The sequence below is a fragment of the Staurois parvus genome, unplaced genomic scaffold, assembly GCF_062004578.1.
Source record: "Staurois parvus isolate SC_StPar_1 unplaced genomic scaffold, SC_StPar_1.0 ptg000133l, whole genome shotgun sequence".
NCBI lineage: Eukaryota > Metazoa > Chordata > Amphibia > Anura > Ranidae > Staurois > Staurois parvus.
The window spans coordinates 15,517,221-15,543,333 of record NW_028317929.1 but is presented as its reverse complement, the minus strand read 5'-3'; the positions used below and the strand labels follow the sequence as shown (position 1 = coordinate 15,543,333).

Sequence of the window (26,113 nt, the reverse complement as noted above, 5' to 3'; positions counted from 1 at the left end):
CTTTGATTTACTTTATGTTTTTGGCAGCTAGGAAAAAATTGTGAGCATATCATGCAATAGGCAGGCGTTGTTTGACAAAGTTTGGAATCCCTCGCTCTCTTACTTGCAGGTGCAGGACAACTAGTGGCGGACGAGTAGACAGGTGGTGTGTAACTCCTGGACAGGCGTACCTCTTCCTTCTTTTCCTTTTTTATCTCTTTTTGCTCTGTTATTTTCAAATTCTCTACTTTTCTTTGTTTCTCTTTAGGATAATTCTTGGTATTATTGAAAAGACTTTAGTAGGCATTCTTAGGGTCTATAACAGAGTACTGCTATCACCACCAAGTTTTTAAATTTTACCAGCTACACTCAGCCTTATCTAAATTGCTGTCTCTTTGCCAGTCCGATAGGTTAGATTTCTTTTACTTCTTTTGTTTTAGTATGCTTAGGTCTTTTTCTTTATCCTAGGAGGTGGCAGGGTGGTATCAGTTGCTCTACAGAAGTTTGATTCCCTGCATTACACTGGATTGTGTGCATATGGCTTTATTTCTCTCAACATGCTTTGTAATATAGAGTTATCAAGCATATTTAGGGGTGTCTATACCCACCCCTTCTATTCTGTCCTTTGGCTCCTCTTTGACTTGAATGCTATGTCAACAAAATATGCTTTTTATCAATTAAAAAAAAAAACCACCACAGATAATTTGCACCCCTCACTTTAAACACTTTGTTAGTAGTGATGAAGGAAACTTATGCCCATATTTTTTTTTGTTCAGAATTTGTGCAAAATCTGAAATTTTTCTGAATGCAGAAATATCAGATATCTGTATGGCAAGGTCAAGACCCCAAAATGTATTATATGTATTTTGAGCTCATATATTTAAAGAGAAATGGTGATTTAGATTTTTATTCATGTTTATTTAATAAACTATTAATGATTAACAGTCCTATATTTTTTTTCCTATATATGAGGAAATACAGTAGAGTCCTTTCTGCAGGAAATTTTGGCTTCACGGTAGGACTTACAGCAAAGCTCCACCCAAAAGGAAAGTTCTGCTTTAAGGTTTTTCCCCCCGCTAAGGATTGGCACCTTTGGGGAGCGGGTACCAGATTGTAACAGGTACTCGCTCCCATTTCCGCTATGATTGCCCAGGCGATTGGAAGCAGAAGTTGTCCTCTATCCCCATAGTCTTCTGGGACACGCAACAGGTCCCAGAAGACTATGGGACCATTCAGAAAGTGCAGATCTACTCGCGCATGTGCAGTGGGCACCTGGCTGTGATGCCGCAAGCTGTTACAGCCGGGAGCCCACATTGAAGATGCCGGCGCCGGGTTGAGAGGACGGCCAGTGAAGCCAGCTGCAGTGAGGAAACCGCGGGATCTTAGGACAGGTGAGTGGCTGTTTTTTGCAGCTGCTGACTTTTATTTTTCTATATTGTGACTGGAGCTCAGCTTTAATGTTTGCAAATCTTGGCTTTGGTGAAAGTTAAAGTACTTCTCAAACTACCTACTTCATATGTACATACAAATTTACGCAGCTACATAAATTGCCCATTTTATTTTTAGACAATGCACCCTTCTTCTTCAAAACTTCCAACTCCTCCAGTCAGAGGCTTTAGGTTAATGGTGCTGGAGTCAAAACGCTTAGACATGCAAAGACCATATTACTAACTGGCAAAAGCCTCTAAGACTCCCCCTTTCTACTCAGGGATTGTGTTGATGACCATTAAAAAAAGAAGAGGCTGTCTGATCCCCACAGGCTGCTAGAACGTAAAAGCAGCCAACTGCAGGACTGTTCAGGCTGAGCTTTTGCAGAAAAAACCTGGACGTTCAGACCTAAGGCAGTTTATACAGAAGGTAAATCTCTGCCTATGTATTTCTCTCACATATGTTCTATTTTAATTTTCCAGGTTGTAACAGGTTTAAAAAGGAGAAGTAGGGCCAAAGCTCTCTTGTGGGTCACAGGAGTGCACTTAGTGGGTCACAGGAGTGCAGAACTTTCAGGAGACAACATCCTGCTGTCGGCTGATGTCACTCAGCCTTCCAGACTCTGGAGGGATCCGAAATTTAATATTGGGATCCATTCAGATGCCTGATCAGCAGCTGGCTCAGCTCCTCCCGCTCCTTCCACAGCCCAGCACTCCAGTGATTGCTGGAGGGGTAGAGCAGAGATCCAGTGACTGACATTCCCCGATTTTCTGCTCACTGAAGGCCGAGAACTGAGCATTCAGCGGTCTTTGAGACAGCGGGGGACAGATGCAGCATCGGAAAGATGCTGCATCCACCTAGGCAGGTATGTGTGTGTTTTTTTTATATCTAACAAACAAGAGATCCCTGTGCTCAAATCCAAACAGCTAGTGCATGCATTTATCCATCAGGTACTAAAGGGGTGTAACCACATATTACCACTAGAAATTCTGAGGGCCCTCTGCACACTGGTATATACCCTTTCAAGCAGACTATGCAATAAATAGGGATATTTTGTTCACATAGAGGGATTACTTTGACGCAGTTGGCCAGCTTAAGCATGTATTGCAATATATGTGTGAACAAAATATCCCTATTTATTGCATAGTCTGCTTGAAAGGGTATATACCAGTGTGCAGAGGGTCCTCAGAATTTCTAGTGTTAATATGTGGTTACACCCCTTTAGTACCTGATGGATAAATGCATGCACTAGCTGTTGGGATTTGAGCACAGGGATCTCTTGTTTGTTGTATTGTTGGGTCAGTAGCCAGACCTGAACCTTGTAGCTCTCCCCCATTGTGTCTTTTTCCCTATGCTAGCATTGTGTCCACAGTAGCATTTGCGTAGGCAGAGCAGAGTAAGTCTGGCCATAGAGGAATTACTTTGACGCAGTTGGCCAGCTTAAGCATGTATTGCAATATATGTGTGAACAAAATATCCCTATTTATTGCATAGTCTGTTTGAAAGGGTATATACCAGTGTGCAGAGGGTCCTCAGAATTTCTTTTTTTTATATCTCACACTTCTGTTTTGAAATAAAAATGTAAAGGGTAGTCAAAGCATAATTTTGCTCAATTTGTTTTCTTGCTCGTGCAGTGGGGCTGTGTCAGCACTGCATGGGCTACCTGCTCATTTTGTTCTAGGGTAGAGGACAACAAAGATATACTCACCTGACTTGTCGATCCTGCCCGCTCAAGACTGGTCCTTTTGGCTCTGTGCCCCAACTCCCTCCCGGTGGTCCAATATTCCCAACTCAACTTACCAACCAGCCTGCAACCAACCAAATTATCCTATCCAACAGTTCACATTAAAAACAGGGGTTTAGTTTGCACACATTTGCAAATATATGTACTCCTTGCTACAAAGTCCAATTATAGGTTGGGGCAGTTGCCGCTTGTTTTCTCTTTCTTTGAAAAACCTAATTATCTGTGTCACAAGGCTTTCATTTAAAGAACTAGAAAAAATACTGCATATAAAAGAGTGGTTTAAAAACTTTTAAAAAATAAACCTAAATACCTTATATCTGTAGTTTGCCTTCAAAATGTTATTACCCTTCTGCAGCCCAACTGGGATAACACCTACTTAGTATTTGTTACATTTTCCCATTTACACAACTTGGGGGAAAAAAAAATAATTACTGCTTCCTTTTACTTGCCCTTTACTGAAAACTCCACAAATGAAGTTTCTCTTACCACATAATGTTAAGGAAGAGGCTGGGGAGTTTATGTTTACACTAAAGCTGTGTATACACATTCAGTAGGGACAAGGGATAAAGGAACCCCCCAAGGTTCCTACTTTGTCAGTGGGCATAGATGGGAGTTTTCTCTGATTTTCAAATGGTGCACACTAGCTGCAGTTTGCCCATGGCCTGCTCCAAAAGAAACATCTAGAAAGAGAAAGCTTTTTTTTTTTAATTTGCTATGTGGATAAGAACAGAAAACAGACATTTAATAGTTTTTTTTTCAAATTCTGACTGCAAAAGTAGAGCCATCTCTTTCAGATAAGGACTAGTGATGTAATGGGTTAAAAAAGTGGGTATTTCCAGAAAACTACCTTCTACCTTCTCATTTTTCCAAGCAGTAAAACAAACAGTACCTCCCCTCCTGTGTTTTACTGTGACCAGAACCTGAAAATTACAGATTTACCTGTTTTGCCAGCTGATGGCAGGTGGCAGCCAGAGCAACCAAAAATGATAGAACTGATCTCAAGAACACTGTATTTCACTGGCCATGTTTCAGTCCTCTGCTTCACTGGATATATATATATATATATATATATATATATATATATATATATATATATATATATATATATATAGATATATCCAGGCTGAATAGAAATTCCCTTTAACACATCTTTACAAAAAATAAAGGACAGAAAAAGAAAAAAGGCTTACCGCAAGATCTACTAGATGCAGTTTTCCCATTCGTACGTGCATATTGCCATCACCTCCCTTCTCACTGCACTCTATAGTGATAGTGAAGATTGCATGTGAACGAGAACTGTGCTCATTCATGTTTGTGGCTCCAACAGACCCTGAAGATAAAAGTACAATTTCTAAAATCTGAAATTTAATTAAAAAAAAAAAAATTATATATATATATATATATATATATATATAATACATACACACACACGTGATATAAAAAGTCTACACACCCCTGTTAAAATGTCAAGTTTCAGCGATGTAAAAGAAGAGAGAAAGGTAAATAATTTCAGAGCTTGAGAACTTTTTCCCCTTTAATGTGACCTATAAACTGTACAACTCAATTGAAAAACAAACTGCTATATCTTTTAGTGAAGGGGGGGGGGGGGGGTAAACATTAAAAAATTTAAATAATGTGGTTGCATAGGTGTGCACACCCTCTTATAACTGGGGATATAGCTGTGCTCAGAATTAAGCAATTGTATGCACAATCATGTTAAATAGGAGTCAGTACACACCTGCCATCATTTAAAGTGCCTCTGATTAACCCCAAATAAAGTTCAGCTGTTCTAGTAGGTCTTTTCTGACATTTTCTTAGTCGCATCCTACAGCAAAAGCCATGGTCCTCAGAGAGATTCCAAAGCATCAGAGGGATCTCACTGTTAAAAGGTATCAGTCAGGAGAAGGATACAAAAGCATTTCCAAGGCATTAGATATAACCTTGGAACACAGTGAAGACAGTCATCAAGTGGAGAAAATATGGCGCAACAGTGACATTAACAAAAACTGGACGTCCCTCCAAAATTGATGAAAAGAGGAGGAGAAAACTGGTCTGGGAAGCTGCCAAGAGGTCTACAGCAACATTAGAGGAGCTGCAGGAATATCTGGCAAGTACTGGTTGTGTGGTACATGTGATAACAATCTCCCGTATTCTTCATATGTCTGGGCTATGGGGTAGAGTGGCAAGACGGAAGCCTTTTCTTACAAAGAAAAACATCCAAGCTGGCTAAGTTTTGCAAAAACATATCTGAAATCTCCCAAAAGCATGTGGGAAAATGTGTTATGGTCTGATGAAACCAAGGTTGAACTTTTTGGCCATAATTCCATAAAAGATATGTTTGGCGCAAAAACAACACTGCACATCACCAAAAGAACACCATACCCACAGTGAAGCATGGTGGTGGCAGCATCATGCTTTGGGGCTGTTTTTCTTCAGCTGGAACTGGGGAATTATGAACAGTTCCAAATACCAGTCAATATTGGCACAAAACCTTCAGGCTTTTGCTAGAAAGCTGAAATGAAGAGGAACTTCATCTTTCAGCATGACAATGATCCAAATCAACAAAGGATTGGCTTCATCAGAAGAAGATTAAAGTTTTGGAATAGCCCAGCCAGAGCCCAGACCTGAATCCGATCAAAAATCTGTGGGGTGATCTGCAGAGGGCTGTGCACAGGAGATGCCCTCGCAATGTGACAGATTTGGGAGTGTTTTTGCAAGGAAGAGTGGGCAAATGTTGCCAAGTCAAGGTGTGCCATGCTGATAGACTCATACCCAAAACGACTGAGTGCTGGAATAAAATCAAAAGGTGCTTCAACAAAATATTAGTTTAAGGGTGTGTACACTTATACAACCATATTAGTTTTTTATTTTTACTTCCCTCCACCTAAAAAGATTTCAGTTTGTTATTCAACTAAGTTGTACAGTTTATAGGTCACATTAGAAAGGTGGAAAAAGTTCTGAAATTTTTGATCTTTGTCTCATTTTTTTACATCACAGAAACCTGACATTATAACAGGGGTGTGTAGACTTTTTAACACACACACACACACACGATAATCATCTCAACTACAAAAACCTTGGTTGAGTGGACCTTTGAGTAAGGGCTTGTTCACACCACGGTAATGCACTTTATATGTGCATTGCAGTATTCTGTATTTGAAAAATGAACATTATCTATTTTTTTTTCATACACTTGGGTGCATTCACAACTCACTCAAAAAGAATGAAGCCAGCCTCAAGCATGCATTGATGTTTGCCAGGTTGTAGAAGGAATGGATCCTAACATACAAGACTCCATGACATTATAATACTGGTATAGCTCATCCACCAGCAGAAGTGCTGGGGCTCACTGTAATGAAGGGTTGTCACTAATTTATTTTAATATTGTAGGGGAGGATCTACAGATGGAACTCCAAAAATTAGAATATCGTGCAAAAATTCATTTATTTCAGTAATGCAACTTAAAAGGTGAAACTAATATATGAGAGACTCATTACATGCAAAGCAAGCCGTGATTTGTCATATTGGTTATGATTATGGCTTACAGCTCATGAAAACCACAAATCCACAATCTCAGAAAATTAGAATATGGTGAAAAGGTGCAATATCCTAGGCTCAAAGTGTCCCACTCTAATCAGCTAATTAAGCCATAACAGCTGCAAAGGGTTCCTGAGCCTTTAAATGGTCTCTCAGTCTGGTTCAGTTGGAATCACAATCATGGGAAAGACTGCTGACCTTACAGTTGTGCAGAAAACCATCATTGACACCATCCATAAGGAGGGAAAGCCTCAAAAGGTAATTGCAAAAGAAGTTGGATGTTCCCAAAGTGTTTTATCATTAATAGAAAGTTATGTGGAAGGGAAAAGTGTGGAAGAAAAAGGTGCACAAGCAGCAGGGATGACCGCAGCCTGGAGAGGATTGTCAGGAAAAAGCCAATCAAAAGTGTTGGGGACTTTCACAAGGAGTGGGCTGAGGCTGGAGTCAGTGCATCAAGAACCACCACACACAGACAGATCCTGGACATGGGCTTCAAATGTCGTATTCCTCTTGTCAAGCAGCTCGGGAACAACAAACAACGTCAGAATCGTCTTACCTGGGCTAAAGAAAAACAGACCTGGTCTGTCGCTCAGTGGTCCAAAGTCCTCTTTTCTGATAAGAGCAACATTTGGAAACTAAGGACCCAGAATATGGAGGAAGAATGGAGAGGCACACACTGCAAGATGCTTGAAGTCCAGTGTGAGGTTTCCACAGTCTGTGTTGATTTGGGGAGCCATGTCATCTGCTGGTGTTGGTCCACTGTGCTTCATTAAGTCCAGGGTCAACGCAGCCGTCTACCAGATTTTGGAGCACTTCATGCTTCCTTCCGCAGACGAGCTTTATGGGGATGCTGACTTCATTTTCCAGCAGGACTTGGCACCTGCCCACACTGCCAAAAGCACCAAAACCTGGTTCAATGACCGTGGGATTACTGTGCTTGATTGGCCAGCAAACTCGCCTGACCTGAACCCCATAGAGAATCTATGGGGCATTGCCAAGAGAAAGATGAGAGACATGAGACCGAACAATGCAGAAGAGCTGAAGGCCGCTATTGAAGCATCCTGGTCTTCTATAACACCTCAGCAGTGCCACAGGCTGATAGCTTCCATGCCACGCCGCATTGAGGCAGTAATTGCTGTAAAAGGGGCCCAAACCAAGTACTGAGTACATATGCATGCTTATACTTTTCAGAGGTCCGATATTGTTCTATGTACAATCCTTGTTTTATTGATTGCATGTAATATTCTAATTTTCTGAGATTGTGGATTTGGGGTTTTCATGAGTTGTAAGCCATAATCATAACCATTATGACAAATCACGGCTTGAACTATCTTGCTTTGCATGTAATGAGTCTCATATATTAGTTTCAGCTTTTAGGTTGCATTACTGAAATAAATGAACTTTTGCACGATATTCTAATTTTGCGAGTTTCACCTGTATTTACCTCTGTTTTTATATTTTTTTGGAATAAAATTTGGTATTTTTACATATTTGTATGTTCTGAGGGTATTACGAGCACCTTAAAAATCCCACCTATACCCTATTTTCTTTTGACAAGTCTCCATGACATGTCACAGTATATAGCAACAGTATAACATTAAAAAAAGTCATAGTTTAACTTGGTCTATGCTAAAATTATGTCATCAGTCTGCTACATACAAAATGCAGCATACGCAGCTGCAATTCTGCCATAGGTGAGGTGTCGCCAGTGCCAGAACAGCCAGTGCAACAAAGCCCTTAAGCCTCACAGAAGAAATAGCTGGCTGCCTTAAAAAAAATTATAACCTTTAAAAAAAAAGAAAAAAAAGAGAAGTAGGTAAAGTGGAATGTGTCTAAAAAAGCATGTAGTGAAAACCAGTCATGAGTAATACATTACGGTCTCACCATATTACCCAATAAGCATCTTAAGTCTAAGGGAACAGGTCTTTTGTCACACTGAGTGCAATGTAATGGAATCTTCCACTGTATGACTAAGATTATCCACAACAAATGTAGTTGGTATAAGGGGTTTTTAACTTTCAGAAATAAAATGGGAAACCCTACTGCCATGATCTGATGAGGGTCACTCCATACAGACGGTCAGCAATCAGCTATTTTAGAAAAAAGTAGCTTCAAAGCTGCTGGGTCTTGAAACATCAGTTAAAGAAAAAGCCAGAATTGCATTACAATGAAAAGTTGACTGTAAAGGATCCAAATGGGGTAAATGCCACTGATCTTGATACACTAAAGGAGGGCTTGCTACTTAGATGCCAAAATGAATATTATATACTATACATAATTACTTCATATTGCGATACTAAATGATTTAATATGGTTATATACCTTTGTTAAGAAAAGCAGATTACAATCTCCTCTTGGAAGAAAGGTGACACAGTAGCTGCTTTTGAAAACCCAATAAAATCAATGCTCTAAACACCCAGGCTGCCTACACTTGAATGGTGAGAGAACACTGGCCTCTGGCCACCAACTGCAGGCACTTTCTTCTTTCAAACTAAAAAAGTAGAAATGTCTGCAGTATACTCCTGAAAAAAAACTTACAATTTTTCTGTTTCAATATTTTTATTAGGAAAGTTTTGTTTTTTAAGAATATAACAAGCTCAAAATATGCCCTTGCAGGGGCAGAGCAGAACAATAATATATAAACAGAGACATCCTGCTGACTTGTATTAGTCAAATAACAAAAAGTCCAATGACATCAAGAAGGGACGGTAAACAGCCGAGCCAAATAGCAGCAGTAATCCAACATAATATTGGAAAAAAAAAAAAGAGAAAACAAAAGAGGTTAGAAGAAAACAGAAAGAAAATAAAACAAAAGGGAACCAGAAAGAAAACATGAAAGGGGGGAAACTAGAGGGATCACAGATCCGGGGCTATCACAGGCAGCGACTATAGGAGGCTATAACTAGTAGGAGGCAGGGATGGTAAGGAATAACGTATCCAAGGTTCCCAAACCTTAAGGAATCTCGGATGAGAATCATGAAGAATGCTAGACATCTGCTCATTGAACAACATAGCATTCATCCGGGTCCTCACCCCTTGGAAGACTACCGAAGGGGTTCTCAAAGCTTGAGCTATAGCATGTTTGGCCAAAATGAATAGGTAGGATGCCAAAAACTTACGATTTTTATGTCCCAAAGTCATAATCCGGTCCATATCATCTGCATTGTTTACTACATAACCCGATAAATCCTTGATGTAAACGCCCACATCAGGTCTCTCTTTAACCTACAATATTAAAATAATAACGAAGCATTAATTTCACATCAGGGATTCACAATTCCAGGCACCTCGTTCAACTGCTGCAAACATAACCTTCTCGAACATCTATTCTTGATTTCAAAACTTAATGGACCATACAAAGGCTTATTAAGCGTCATTAAACCCAAAAGCAAACATTTATTATATTGCAGCTAACCAATTCTTAGATGTGATGATGGCTGCATTAGTTTATTAGGCTTTTTGTTCCTTTAATTTTCACCTGGTAACTGGGCCAGTAAGCCTGTTTTTGAATACAGGAAGCTGTTCCACAGATGTAGCAGTTGCAGGGTTGAGACAAACCATTTACCACTGACAGGGGTGCTTGCCATGATCAAATTTATACAAATTTTTTTTTCCAAAAAAGGAAATAAACTATTTGCTGTAACGCTAAAAGAACAAACCTCCTGCGCTAGAAATGGGGCCCTATCGTAAAAGCTGCTGACACTTAACCTCCTACCAAAGTGAGTGAATGAACAATAAATAATATAAAGTGCAGCGCTAAACCTAAAATACTATATATAATAATAAATATATATACGTGCTAAAAATCTGTGCAAAATATATATCTGTGCAATACACAGTACAGCGCTAAACCTAAAATCCTATATATAGTAATAAATATATAGATAAGTGCCAAAATCTGTGCAAAATGTGCAAATAAAGTAAAGTGCAACACGTGTTATCACTTTGAACACTTTTAATATTCCCGGTGGGAATACACGTGTTGCACTTTACTTTATTTGCACATTTTGCACAGATTTTGGCACTTATCTATATATTTATTATTATATATAGGATTTTAGGTTTAGCGCTGTACTGTGTATTATTTATTGCACAGATATAGATTTTGCACAGATTTTTAGTACGTATATATATTTATTATTATATATAGTATTTTAGGTTTAGCGCTGCACTTTATATTATTTATTATTTGCTGTAACAGCCTTTAGGCCCCTTGCACACAGGCGTCATAATTTACTGATGTTTACTCTGGAACTTGTGATGCCTGTGTGCAAGGGGCCAAAAACTGTGTGTAAAGAACGGAGTAATGTTGAGTATAGACGAGGAAAGGTGTTTAAGCCTACAGATGAGTATAGACAAGTAAAATTCTTCTTTACTGCTAGTACTGTAGCCCATGCACACGGCATTATGAGTTCCTGAGTAAACATCAGTAAGTTATGACTCTCGTGTGCAAGGGGCTTAAACGAGTAAACACGCGAGTAAATTACTGCACTCAAATGTAAAATTTTCTATTTTTGTTTTACTGCTCTGTACTCAACGCTGCATTACTGATCTTTACTCAGCTGTGTGCAATGTCCCATAAACAACAATTCATCTAATTTCAGAAGTGTTACCTGGAGTTTGGCTTTAATTTGTTAGTGTATCTAAATCTGCTAGTGCATCTATCCTCCTGCTAGTGCATCTATCCTCCCCCATATTACCAATACTGCTGTCTGAAGGCATTTCTGTGCTGCTTCATCCAGAGTTGAGGTACTCCTAATACAGGTTGTCGTCAGATCACCAAGTGAACAAATAGGGGGGAAAAGCCTAAAAAAATAAAACTAAATGCAGCCACCACATTGGAGGATTGCTAAGCTGCAATATACTCCATTTTTGGTTTTGGGTTTAATATCGCTTTAACTTTAAAAAAGCATTTGACTTGCTGCTTTCGTCAGCTAATGATGTCATACGGTGGTCTGAATTCCACAAACACAGATTTTACTTTTTACATAGCATGACGCAGTTTGCAAATCATAACAGTGAACTGCACCTTTACATTTATTAACTGGTTAAACTAAAGATTGCTGATGGCAATTTAAAATTCTGAAAATATTCCTGTGTTCTGTGTATAAAGCAACATGAATCATTAGCTTGTATAACTATCAAATTCTTTAGCATTAAAAATAAATAAAAATGGGTGAACCATAAATGAAAATATTAGTGCAATAGTGCCACCTAGTCTCCAGCTTGAGTTACGCAACTCGGTCACTAAAACTGGTAAGGAAAGCATAGAAGGGTACAGCAAACAATTAAAGCTTTACAGATTTGAGCTACAGGTATGCATGTCTATGAAAAATGAAAGGTCTGCTTTGCTCACACAAAAACAGATTTACTTTACAAGCTGCAATAAAATTTGAATGGTAGAAGCGGACTGGTTTCTATAGGCAACTTGGGCAATCATTAAATACTTCCATAAATAAGACCTGTACTCAGGTAGAAAATTACTCTTTACGATCTTTAATCAGCACTCAAAAGTAGAAGGCCTAGTTCACACTGGCATTGAAAGCAGGTGTTTGAGGGGAGTTTGATACTATGAGCAGCACAGAGTGTTGTTCATACTGTCAAAATATGAAGCGTTAGCATTGTGTCGCTTCAAAATTGAAGCCTCATGTTGAGTCAGAAAGAGTTTGAAGCCCTTCAACGCCTCCCATTCAAGTCTTTGATGACGCTCCTCAAAAACGCACTGGCAGGCATTTGTAGAGTATTTGCCATGCGGTTGCGTAGCATTAATAACATTACAATTTATGTAGTTTGTGGTGTGGTAAACGCTTGTCAAACGTTTATAAAACGCTTCAGAACTGCACATAGGGCATTTGGGGAGCGTTCTTAATGCTTGTAAAAAGCCAGTCTAATGCCCATACTAAAGCTCATTAATGCCTGTCTAACCCCTATACTAAAGCTATAGCAGCTTTGAAATTTAGTCAAGTGTCAACATGCCTTATGGTGGACTTACAGATTTCTACATCCTTTGAAGAGAAGACTTAAATCAGCTTGATCTTTTAAAATCTGAGAAGCCAAGCTCCAGTACAACATAATTACCCCTTCAAATATACACTATATTGCCAAAAGTATTGGATTCTGGAGCAGTGGAGACTTGTTCTCTGGAGTGACAAATCACACTTCTCTGTCTGGCAATCCAATGGACGTGTCTGGGTTTGGCAGTTTCTAGAACGGTACTTGCCTGACTGCATTATGCCAAGTGTAAAGTTTACAGGAGGTGGGATTATGCTGTGGGGTTGTTTTTCAGGGGTTGGGCTTGGCCCCTTAGTTCCAGTGAAGGGAACTCTTAAGATGTCAGCATACCAAGACATTTTGGACAATTACAGGCTCCCAACTTTGTGGGAACAATTTAGGGATGGCCCCTTCCTGTTCCAACATGACTTTGCACCAGTGCACAAAGCAAGGTCCATAAAGACAAGGATAAGTGAGTCTGGGGTGGAGAACTGGACTGGCCTGCAGAGAATCCTGACCTCAACCCGAAAGAACACTTTTGGGATGAATTAAGAGCGGAAATGTGGGCCAGGCCTTCTTGTCCAACATCAGTGCCTGACCTCACAAATGTGCTTGTGGAATAATGATCAAACATTCCCATAGACACACTCCTAAACCTTGTGGACAGCCTTCCCAGAAGAGATGAAGCTGTTATAGCTGTAAAGGGTGGGCAAACTCAATATTGAATTCTACGGACTAAGACTGGGATGCCATTAAAGTTCATGTTCGTGTCAAAGCAGGCATCCCAATACTTTTCACAATATAGTGTATTTCCAGTTAAATCTGAAATGTATACATCTTTATAAAGCACCTAACTCATGTGAGGATGACAACAGATGGAGTTTTGACCACTTGGTATCTAATACATTCAGCTGAAGATCACTAGATCTACTTAGTTTGAAGGTCAATAGGTCACTATCAAACAAGAAGTGATTTTAGGAAAAAACTCAGTGCAGTAAAAAACTGCCACTGTAATGTTTAACTTATGATACAATTTGATTTTTTGTACCCAATTTGAACAGCTTGTAAGGCTTCTGTAAAAGTCAACCAGCAAAATGCAAAGTATCCACCAAGGGGATACTTTATGACATGCCAGTTCTGCCTGTTGGACAGGTAATAAATGGTTCCCGCCAATTGACAGACTAAACATATATAGCAAATGACAGTTTACAAAATTTAAACTTTATCATCCCCACCTCCAGTCTCTGTGTCTGGTCTTTACCAAGCAAGTCCCGTACTTCCTCATTATAAATCTCCAAATAAGACACTCTGACCAAAAACCTGTAACATACAAAATAAGAAAAAGACATTAATAACACATGTGAAATGGACAAATGATACAACCAAGCAAATTAACCCTTTCGCGCCGAAGGGTAAAACAAATCTTAACGCCTAAGCACAAATTTTGCAACTTTGATATGCGTTAAGAAAACTGTACATATTATCACAACTACTTTGTGCATCCAGGTGGATTATACGTTGTTTTTTTCAGGATACATTGTGCTTTCATTTCATGGTAAAATGGTAATGGATATCTCCTGATTTTCTTTCATCAAAGGAAAACTGGCTCAAAATAGTAAAACAAAAATTTTTTTTTTCAATGTGGCTGTATATTTCTTGCTACTACCATAACCTACCACCAAAGAACAACCCAAAATAATTTCTCGTGCACCTGACGACCACAGCGATACCACATATATGCATGTTAGTTGATGTTTGTACCTGTAGTACGGCCCATAAACAATAGTGTTTAGTTTGATTTTTCTTTTTCTTTTTTTTTTATCCAGCCACTAACTGACACTTATTTAAAAATTAAAAAAAAAATCCTGATCCCCCAAAAAATAAATACTGACCCTGACCCTTAAACCCTGACCTTGACTCAAACACTAACCCTGGCACTGACTGACCTAGAAAAAAACCTTGATCTAGGTTTTTTTTTTTTTAAACAAACTTTTTCTCTCTGAACAGACAGAGAAAGATATATTGCATCTCTCTCCTCCATTCAGTAAGAGAAAACACGGGGGTGGGCTCCACAGTGACTGATCATTGTGATAGCAAAGTCAGAGGCTATCACAGCGATCAGGTGACCTAGAATCGGGAATTCTAGGTCCCGATCGTTAGAATGGGACCCAGGACTTTCAATGAGACCCCAGTCTCTGTACTGGGAGCGTGCTGTGTGGCACACTCCCAGCAGAAAGACAGTTACGCAAATTAGCAGCCCCATGGAAAAAGGCCCAGTCTAGTGGGGCTGCTAATTTGCGTATGGTTGTCTTGAAGGGGTTAAAGTGGTTGTAAACCTCAGACATGAAATATGAATGAAGCTCTCTAGTGCGTACTTGTTTCAATATAGAGCACCAAGTGTAATTTCTGTCTGCTACCCTGTTCCTCTGCTATCAGTATGAATCACTTCTGATAGGTTTTCCTGACAACAATTTATTCTGACAGCTCAGACAAGCTTCGCAAATTCTGTACTTTGAACAGATGTAGAGAAGAGAAGAATGCTGATAAACAGGTACTCATGCAGGAGGATTTGTTTCATCTCTCTGCATCACCTGAGGCTGGTTACTTCACTGGGTATATGTAAGAGTTTACAACCACTTGACAACCAGCAACGTACCGGTATGTCGCTGGATTGGAACGGTGATATGTCGGTCATCACAGAATTGGTCTATTCTCTTGAATGTAAAAGTAATCCTAGCAGCTAAGAAGCTGCTGGATTCCTTTTACAGGTGGTGAAAGGGGTTACCACAGGATGACACTGGTGGCATCAGCTTCCTCGAACACAGTGAGATGAACTGATCTTGTTCTTCCCACTGTGTAATGTCAGAAACCAGAAGCAATGAGGATTTTGTCATTTTGGGTTTCGGTTCCTTTGTTTATAAGCCATTGCTAGCATATGCAGCAGCAGATCAGACTTGTTTTGATCTGCTGCTTTGAAGGCCAGAGGACGGATCTGGGGTCTCGGAGCCCAGGTATCTCCATAAAGAGGACCGGACATGGCCCATGCTATCACAAGGTATGTTTATCATCTCTTGTGATAGCAATAAAAGGGATTAAAAAAAACAAATGTACAGTGTAAAAATAAATATAAAATTGTTTTAAAGTGTCACTATCCCCTTGCTTGCATGCAAAGGCGAATGCAAACCTTGGTCCTGCACACATATGTAAAGAGCGATCGTACCACACACGTGAGGTATCACTGCAAACATCACAGCGAGAGCAATAATTCTATCACTAAACCTCATGGGTAAATCTAAACTGGTAACCTGTAAAGGCTTTTAAAGTGTCGCCTATGGATAATTTAACGTACTGTAGTATGTCGCTGTTCCACGGGTGTGTAGTTTTAAAGCTTGACATTCCTTTAGATTGTAAGCTCCACAAGCAGGGCCCTCCTATTCCTTCTGTACTGAATTGTATTGTACGGTCTCCCTTATATTGTAAAACGCTGCACAAACTGTTGGCGCTATATAAATCCATATAATAATAATATTTGGTATCGGTTTACTTGGTGTAACATCCCAGGGATGTTTGATTCCTATCGCCGACGCCCAGGACATGTAGTTTCTTACTACCTTCAGCCCTGCCGCGGGCAAGCAGTGGGCTCACCTGTCAGGTGAAAGTATTCAGGCAGCAGCGCTGCCGCCTGATTGCTTCCACACAGTGCCAGCCTCTCTGCCCACCCCCCACGTGAGGTCTCCTAGGCTCCGCTTGCCTATCTACCCTATGTAATGGATAAAGAAAAGTAAAAAATTAAAGTTACACCCAAGCACATACCATCCCCGCCACAAAAACATTGAGGCTGCCTACCCCCACATATACGCACATACAAACATAAAAGTACACGCTGGGACTCCTACACTTGACAACGTCAATTGCAATACACGTCACATATCGCCATGCACGCCATAATAAGAGAAATAATTCTAGCACCATAACTGTGAATAGTGCAGCACTATAAACAAAATCTATCTAATAAGTAAATTAGTGTTAAATATTGCTTGCCATGCAAACACAATGGTGCTCAATGAAAAATTGTTGCAAACAAATACATCTCATTCAACAAATATACAAGTGAAACATAACCTTATTATGGTGACAGAATACAAATAGTAATGAAGTGATTCTTTAAGTAGAAAAAAACATCCAGTGCTAAAAAAAAAAAAAACACACTGTATGTGACCAAACAGCAAACAAATCAAATTATATCTATGTTATTTAAAAACAAAGTCTATGCAAGTAAAACTGTGCTGATGTGATCTTCACTCCAGTGAAAATTAAACAGAAATCCTCAAATGGCAGCAATGCCTGCTCACCTCCACACATCGACCCGCGCAGGGCCACAGAGCTATAATTAATAGTAACAGGTCCTCTCCACTCCACATCACATGGACTTTGGAATAGGGTAAAGACCTCTGCCCAGTGCACCTTATTCACTCCACCTCCACTCAAGATTGCATATATAGGGTATAAAGCAAGAAACCTTCCATAGTGCAGTATCCTTTTATTTAAATTGCAGGAAAAAGTAGGTAAAGCACTCACATGTATCCCCAGTAACAAAAACGCCTGTCACCACATCCTATGGGTGTACTGCATGGTATACTGGGTATAGCAAGATGGCCGCTACCGGCAGTGCGTCAACTCGTACTGGAAATGAGTGCTTTACCTACTTTTTCCTTTCTTTGATTTGTTTGCTGTTTAGTCACATACAGTGTGTTTTTTTAGAGATTGATCTATGGCACTGGATGTTTTTTTTCTCCTTAAAGAATCACTACTATTTTGTTGAATGAGATGTACTTGTTTGCAATAATTTTTCATTGAGCACCATTGTGTTTGCATGGCAAGCAATATTTAACACTAATTTGCTTATTAGATAGATTTTGTTTATAGCGCTGCACTATTCACAGTTATTTTGCAATATTACTTATTGGTTTAGTCAAGTGGCAGCAGCTTTAGTTTAGGTTTGTGACTTCCGCAATAAGAGCAGGAGGATATTTACTGTTAATTCTAGCACCAGACCTCCTCAGTAAGGCTAAACTAATGACCTATAAGGAGCTTTAAAAAGGTCAACCTATAGAAAATATAGGGTACTGAAGTTCTTCGACAAGTTGGATATCTATTTACTCAATGCAACCTCATCTTTTATATGTTACAAAAAAATAGGGTCATTTATTGTTTATTATTTTTTTGTGTCCTAAATTAACGTGCTTGTATTTTTTACTAAAAGTTTGTGGTAATATCATGCGACATAAAAAATTGGAACTATCACCATTTTATTCTCTAGGGTCTCTGTCTCAGAAAACAGATAATGTTAGGGGGTTTTATGTAATCTTCAGGCCTAAAATGATTTTCTAAACTTGTGCAAAAAACGCAAAAATAGCTCTGGCAGAGAAAGGGATAAAAAGGATAAGCCCTGACCCGCCCTTTCCTGAGGAGCAGCCAATCGGTGCTCATTAGGTCTCTCCCCTCCCTGCTAGTCCCCGGGTGCGGTGCTGGAGAGAGGCAGGGAGGAGGAGACATTCCAAATATCACCTCCTAATTAAATACAGTTCTGGTTTAAAAAAAAATTAAGATTTTTTATCTGGACAAGTAGATTGGGACACCGATTTAGTCCCTGGATAAGCAGTTTTTTTAAAAAAAAATAAAAAATTTCCACACCCCTGCATCATTTTACAAAAAAATTGGGAATTATATTGGGTTTGTATGCTCTAAAATTCATTAAAGCATATTTTTTCCCAAAAATATGCATTTAAAAAAGACCTTTACACAAATATTGTGCGACAAACAAATTGTAATATACATTTAAATGTAGGAGATAAATGTCAGAATTGGCTTAGGACTCAAGTGGCTAAATGTGTAATAAAACATTGAAAATATTAAACACAAAATGAACAGGTTATGAAAACCTTGATGTATGTTTAAAAACAAGAATAAAAGGCATTCTATAGTTAGTTAATGTGAATGCCCTATCAGTTATGTATCATCTTGGGGCTGTGAAAGGGAAAGCATACCTTGTGTCTCCTTCTGCTTTAGCAATATGACCAAAGATGTGAGCAAATGAATTAGGGATGATTCCTCTGAGCTCCGGAACCGCTCGAACACCTTCCATTGTGAATGTTTTACCAGTGCCTGTCTGTCCATATGCAAATATAGTACCTAGAGGACAAAAAAAAAAAAAAAAAAAAAAAGCTTTATTGGTCACCACATGATGTCATTGAATTAAGGGACACACAACATTAAACAAGCAAAGCTAATACATTTACATTTGGGAAGAAAAAGAAAAAAAAAATTTATAAACATTAGATTGCCTGAAAGCTAATGCACATGAGCACATTTGCCCATACAGCATAAACACACTCCATTCTTTGGAGCCTGGGATGTATTAGCGGTGCATACAGCCACCCATAGACTTGAATGGGTGAAGGCCACTGTAGGATGCTTGCTTTAAATGGCACATGTGCATGGACAAGGTCTCCAATGCCAGACATTACATCTATGTGCATGCCCCATTTTATGCAAGCCTTTAGCCATTCATGTCTATGGGCAACTGTACACAGCACCAAGACATCACAGGCACCAAAATACACCGTGTGTTTGCTGTATAAGTGATTGCGCCCATGTGCATGAGCCCTAAAAAAAAAAAAAAAAAAAATGTATGTAGTCACAGTATAACATCTGTTGTCAGAAGATAGCATTAGTAAGCTTATCCTATTTAGTAGATAATTTCACTTTAACGTACAAAAAAAAAAAAAAAAAAAAAAGCTGCTTGAGCCCCTTGTTCAGACATTGAGGGAATTCTTTTACCAAGGTAGGTTCTTGGGCTCGGTTAACACCATGCAAGTGCGACAGAGCACGCAATGCATGTTTGCGTGGTGTGATTAGGGTAGGCCATTCATTTTATTGCGCTGCCCTACATGCATGAAACATGCAAAAGAAGTCCTTGACTCTTTCTAAAAATTGTGCTGCACCAAACCAAATGGTACTTTGTAACCATGCATTTTGGCATGCATGAACATTGGCATGATGCAAGGAGAATTAATGGCACCACTACACATCTGCTAATGGGCTGAGTGTTTTTTTTTTTCTTGCATTATGGAAAAGTGCTCAATTGTGCACACAGACCCATGTTAACATAAATAGTCTTAAACCAGAAGAACAATAAACACTTTGTGGCACTTGGGCTTTTTTTAATTTTGAAAGTAGAAGCCCTGCCTAAGTGATTCAGTTTAGGGATAAAGTTGATTTGTTTTTTTTTTAATTATTTTTTATTTGAAACAGTTTCAACACAGTACAGATATAGGTACAGAAACACATTCTAATGTATCATGGCTGGGTGTTACATAGGAACTAATATCAGATACATAACAGCATTAGCCCATGTAAGAGTGCATACAGCAATGCCGGTGAGCGTCAAGATATCACAGCCTAGGCTGAGAGCAGTACCAGATTAATGTCACAGTAATAAAAAAGGGTCAACTGAAAACAAAAGTTTTGCAATCCAGATTTATCACAAATTACAATGGGGGAGCCAAAAATTAGCAAATATTGGACCCAAACACAAAATGAAAAGCTTACCCAATCATAGGGAAAAGGGGGTAGAGAGGGAAACGAGAAACAAAACAGGGTAGAGAAAGAAGGAACATGCAAGACAAGCACTGGCAGAACAGGTAGAGCAGAAAGGGCTCCCCAAGACAAGGAGAAAAGGGGAAAAAGAATAAGGAAGTGGATTGAGGTGAAGTGGTTCCCCCCCCCCCGGGCAGGAACAACAAAACCAAGGAAGTGGAATCATTGAGTAACAGACATCTCTCGTAGGTAAGAGTCAGTGTATATAAACTAATGCCATGGTCGCCAAGTTTCAGCAAAAGCTTCTTCCGTATTGTGTAACGTGGCCGAAAGATCCTCCATGCCCCTGATGTCATTATCTGTAGCATACCAAAGAGTTATCGTCAGCAGATTACCATCTTTCCAACAGAGTGGAATACAAGCTTTAGAAGCATTCAGGAGTTGCAAAGTGAGGGAGCGCTTGTATTTTTTGATAGGCCTCTCCGATAGGTGCAACCGGCAGGCCGCCGGGTCGCCACTCATGTCAACATCAGTAAGTTGTTTAATGACATTGAGTACTCTCTTGCCAAAAAGGTTGAATCAATGGGCAATGCCAAAAAATGTGGAGCATGGACCCCTCCCCTGTCTCACAATGCAAGCAGGAGCCAGAAATCTGAGGAGAGATAAGTTAGGAGTATAACGAGGACCCTATACCATCTAGGGGATAATTTTATAGCCAGTTTCCTGGACCCTAGAGGCAAACGAGGATTTTTGGGAGAAATATAGAATCCTCTCCCTCTGCTGCCCCGTGAGTCGCAGGTCCAGGACCGCCTCCCACTTAGGCAGAAACGGCGGAACATAGTCAGCACCCGGGTGGGTTGGGGAAGGATAGATCTCAGAGAGGAAATGACAAACTGGTTCCCCCTTATGTCAAATGGCCTCAAATCGTGTAAGGGGTCTAGAGATGCTGGGCAGACGAGAACAACAGGGAAGGGGAAAAAAAAAAAAATGGCAACTGAAGACCCCCCAAAAGTCCAAAGGAGGATCAATGAGGTGAGAAAGCTCTGTGCAAATGAGAGTCAGACAGATGCTTGTGTCCGGAGGCATGAAAACGAAGGAATTGGGGAGAACACAAACCAGGACCAAACTCCGAGTTACCCAGAATAGGGATCATCAGGGAGGGCTGCAGGGAGACCCCCGAGGTGCTATCTAAGGTAGGATGTGTGCCAATATCTCTAGGTAACGGAGATGAAAGCCAGGGCCAGCTCAAAGCCGTGCCCTCGGAATCCTCAAGCTCCATATCCACCGAATGTTTGGCCCCCCCATGGCAATGCCAATCCACCACTCTAGTGAGATGAGCAGTAATACGCCCTAGCATCAGGAAGTCTGACACCCCAGAGAGCTTAGGCAATGTTAGGCGGTGTAAGGCCAAACAAGATTTTCCGTGTGCCCAGACAAAGTTCCAAAAAAGGGAACTGAGCCTGCGGGAAAACACAGGAGGGAGGCAGATCAAAGGGCTTGTAACAGATATAGGACTCTTGGAGCACTATCATCTTGAGAGCAGCACATCGCCCAAACCACGTCAGTGTCAAAGAATGCCAGTGGAGGAGGTCATCCTTCAGTTTCAGAAGAAACGGCTCAAAGTGCCCCATACAAACGAGAGAGATCAAAGGTGATGTTTGTACACAAATACCTAATAACTTCAGTTGCCCACTTGAATGGAAAAGAGTCTAAGTCTTCATACAGCAGAAGCGTCAGCGGATATGTTAAGAGCAGGGGATTTCGACAAATTGACCTTGAAGTTAGACAGGGAGCCGTACGTCTGTAAGGCCCGCAAGTTATTTGCAGAGGACACAAGCGGATTTTGTCAACTTTGCGACATCCCGAAGGTTTACAGTAGCCGACTATACTAGGGTCTGATCGAATCGTGCACAAAAAGAGTTCCAGTGTTATAATAAAAATGAGGGGAGAGAGGACAGCCCAGCCACCTCCCGTTCAAAATGGGGAAAAAAATCTGACCGCGTCTCGTTAACCTTCACCATCCCTGAAGGGGAGGAGTAAAGGGCGGAGATCCACCATCGCATAGGGGTCCCAAGTCCAACATGTTCAAGCGTCGCTTGCATGAAGCTCCACTGAACCCTATCGAATGCTTTTTCGGCATCTGTAGAAAGTAGAATCAACGGACCTTTACTAGTCTTCGCAGCATGAATCAGATTAAACACCTGGATAGTGTTGTCCCGTGGCTCTCGTGAAGGGACAAAGCCCGCCTGGTCTCTGTGGATCAACTGTGGGACATGTGGGAGTAACCGGTTAGCGATGATCTTTGCAAAAAAAGATCAGTATTGAGCAGGGCTATCGGCCGATATCTACCGCAGAGGGCAGGGTCCTTATTTTATTTGGGGATCACTGAGATATAGGCCTGAAGGAAATCCGGGGCATGGTCCTCCCCTTCACCAGGGAGTTCCAGGCAGTCACCATATGAGGGCCCAGCAGGTCACCAAAGGTTTTTTTATTAAGAGACAGTGAAGCCGTCCAGGCCCGTGGCCTTTTCGGTTTGGATTGGGACAGAGCCACACCAAGCTCTTCCATCGAAAAAGGTGCATTCAGTTCTTTCCTAGCAGATAGTGGAAGGGATGGCATCCCAGAGGCAGTGATGTACGAATGGGCATCAGAGGAGGAATCCACAATGGGGGAGGACGACACGAGATTGTACAGGTCATGGTAAAAAGAACGAAATTCTAAGGCCATGTCTCATGAGATAATCAATTTGGAGCCAGACTTGGAAGTGATATGTGAGATAAACAGACGGGCCTGTGGGCCCAGAAGTGCCCTGGCCAGAACAGTACACGGCTTGTTAGAAAACTCGTACATTGTGCGGTGGGACCATGCTAGCTTCCGCTTCACTTTGTTAAAGAGGAGAGAATTCAACTCTTCTCGCGTCTGGACAAGTGCTCCGTAAGTGTGGCGTGCTATACCGGCCTTGTGTGCACTCTCAAGCCGACACAAATGAACTAACAGAGTTTCAACCTGAAGAGTCCTGTCTTGCTTCAGGCGTGCCCCTATTTCCATCAAAGAGCCACAAATGACCAATTTATACGCTTCCCAAAGAACGAGCGAGCTACTTACCGAGCCCGAATTGAGGGAAAAGAAATAATTTATGGCAGTTTCCACTGCCTGCCTTATATCCAGAGATTAAAAGGAGAGCTTCACTGAGTCCCCAAGTTGGTGGGCTGCGGACCACCTGGGCAAATCATAAGACGAGGGGGATTGAGATAAAATTGATATTTTGACTTCACGGAGCATTGAGTGCTGATATTTCTTTTCAAGGTTAATTTTTTTTTTTTTTTATATTCGCTGTAGCCATTAAGTTGAAAGCATAGTAAATTTTCGGTAAAACACATTTTGAATTATCCCCAAGTGCCTAGCCTGCTCAGTGTTTTGACCAGAAAACAGTACAGCAGCAAATCTGTTCTAGTGTTCATGTCTCATGCACCGAAATAGATGGAAGGACTGTCTACTGGGTCAGTGTAGATAAGACAGTAATTTTATTAATTTCTATGGACCAAGCGTCATACATGCACAGTATAACATAGGCACCCGATTAAGTTACTGATCAAAAACATTGCTAAGCACAGCATAGGCTTCAGAGGACTTCTTGATCTCTGTTTGGCTACAACTGATATACAGTGGATATGAAAAGTCTACACACCCCTGTTAAAATGTCAGTTTTCAGTGATGTAAAAAAAATGAGACAAAAGATAAATCTTCAGAACTTTTTCCACCTTTAAATGTGACCTATAAACTGTACAAATCAAGTGAAAACCAAACATCTTTTGGGAGGGGGGGGAATGAGCAAACATAAAAAAACTAAAATAATGTGGTTGCATAAGTGTACATACCCTCTTACAACTGGGGATGTAGAGGTGTTCAGAAGTAAGCAATCACATTCAAAATCATGCTAAATAGAAGTCAGTACACACCTGCCTGATTAACCCCAAATAAAGTTCAGCTGTTCTAGTAGGTCTTTCCTGACATTTTCTTAGTTGAATCCTACAGCAAAAGCCATGGTCCGCAGAGAGCTTCCAAAGCATCAGAGGGATCTCATTGTTAAAAAGTATCAGTCTGGAGAAGGGTACAAAAGAACTTCCAAGGCATTAGATATACCATGGAACACAGTAAAGACAGTCATCATCAAGTGGAGAAAATATGGCGCAACAGTGACATTACCAAGAACTGGATGTCCCTCCAAAATTGATGAAAAGACGAGAAGAAAACTGGTCTAGGAGGCTGCCAAGAGGCCTAAATCAACATTAAAGGAGCTACAGGAATATCTAGCAAGTACTGGCTGTGTGGTACATGACAACAATCTCCTGTATTCGTCATACGTCTGGGCTATGGGGTAGAGTGGCAAGATGGAAGCCTTTTCTTACGAAGAAAAACATCCAAGCCCAGATAAATTTTGCAAAAACACATCTGAAGTCTCCCAAAAGCATGTGGTAAAATGTGTTATGGTCTGTTGAAACCAAGTTTGAACTTTTTGGCCATAATTCCAAAAGATATGTTTGGCGCAAAAAGAACACTGCACATCACCAAAAGATCACCATACCCACAGTGAAGCATGGTAGCGGCAGCATTATGCTTTGGGGCCATTTTTCTTCAGCTGGAACTGGGACCTTAGTCAAGGTAAAGGGAATTATGAACAGTTCCAAATACCCCGACAATATTGGCACAATACCTTCATGCTTCTGCTAGAAAGCTGAACATGAAGAGGAACTTCATCTTTCAGCATGACAACGACCCAAAGCATACATCCAAATCAACAAAGGAATGGCTTCACCAGAAGAAGATTAAAGATTTGGAATGGCCCAGCCACAGCCCAGACCTGAATCTGATCGAAAATCTGTGGGGTGATCTGAAGAGGGCTGTGCACAGGAGATGCCTTCGCAACCTGACAGATTTGGAGTTATTTTGCAAGGAAGAGTGGGCAAACATTGCCAAGTCAAGCTGTGCCATGCTGATAGACTCATACCCAAAACAAATGAGTGCTGGAATAAAATTAAAAGGTGCTTCAACAAAGTATTATTTTATGGGTGTGCACACTTAAGCAACCATATTATTTTAGGATTTTTATTTTTACTTCCCGCCACTTAAAATATTTCAGTTTGTTGTTCAACTTAGTTGTAGTTTATAGCAGGGTGGATAAAAATCAATGGAAAAAAAAAAAAAATTTAATTATTTAAATCAGATTTTTTTTATTTAAATAGGATTTTTTCAAATAAAATGCTTTTTGAGGAAAATATATTACCATCCAAAAGGTTATTCCATCATGAAATAAAGATTAGTTTTTTAATTATGTAGAATAAGGCTGTATATGTTTAATTGTTTTGGTAAATAAATTCCATGAATCCATTCACAATGTCATGCTCTTCCAGAGGTTTTTGTAAGATTATTGGGCAGTTTCTCTGCCTACAAGATATTATCACAGATGCTTGGTTTACTTTTGCAGTTCTCAAAACTGAATTTGACTCAGCGGAGATCACATGCCTCTTCTTCACAGCAAAAATGTTATAACATGAACAGAGTTAAGAAAAAGACCTTAAGCCTAACTTCTACAAACCTATGAATACAGAATCAACCCCTTCAGTGCTAAGTTTCAAGAAGTTCAGTGAATAGAATAGAAACAAATATTTTTCTGATTGTTTGGAGTGGAATAGATCTGCACAAGAAGAAAGTGAAACTAAGTGTGAGAAGGAAGGGGCTGACAGCCTAAGTTTCTTAAAATATATATATTTTGTTTAGCCAAATTAGTTAACAAACATGGATGTTTAAGCAAATAACATATGCTGTAATGTTATT

The 26,113-nt window shown here is 40.1% G+C and overlaps 1 protein-coding gene across 1 annotated transcript in view; it reads right to left on the bottom strand.

Moving 5' to 3' along the window:
* KIF3A (kinesin family member 3A) overlaps nucleotides 1-26,113 on the bottom strand; it is a gene marked incomplete at its 3' end in the record, with an annotated part of 100,367 nt that overhangs the window by 52,842 nt on the left and 21,412 nt on the right. The window contains exons 3-6 of the mRNA XM_089673052.1: nucleotides 18,727-18,871; nucleotides 13,915-13,999; nucleotides 9,808-9,913; nucleotides 4,342-4,481 (exon numbers count right to left, since the gene is read on the bottom strand). Of these exons, the coding sequence (XP_089529178.1) occupies nucleotides 4,342-4,481; nucleotides 9,808-9,913; nucleotides 13,915-13,999; nucleotides 18,727-18,871 (476 nt within the window). The remainder of the gene's footprint in view (nucleotides 1-4,341; nucleotides 4,482-9,807; nucleotides 9,914-13,914; nucleotides 14,000-18,726; nucleotides 18,872-26,113) is intronic.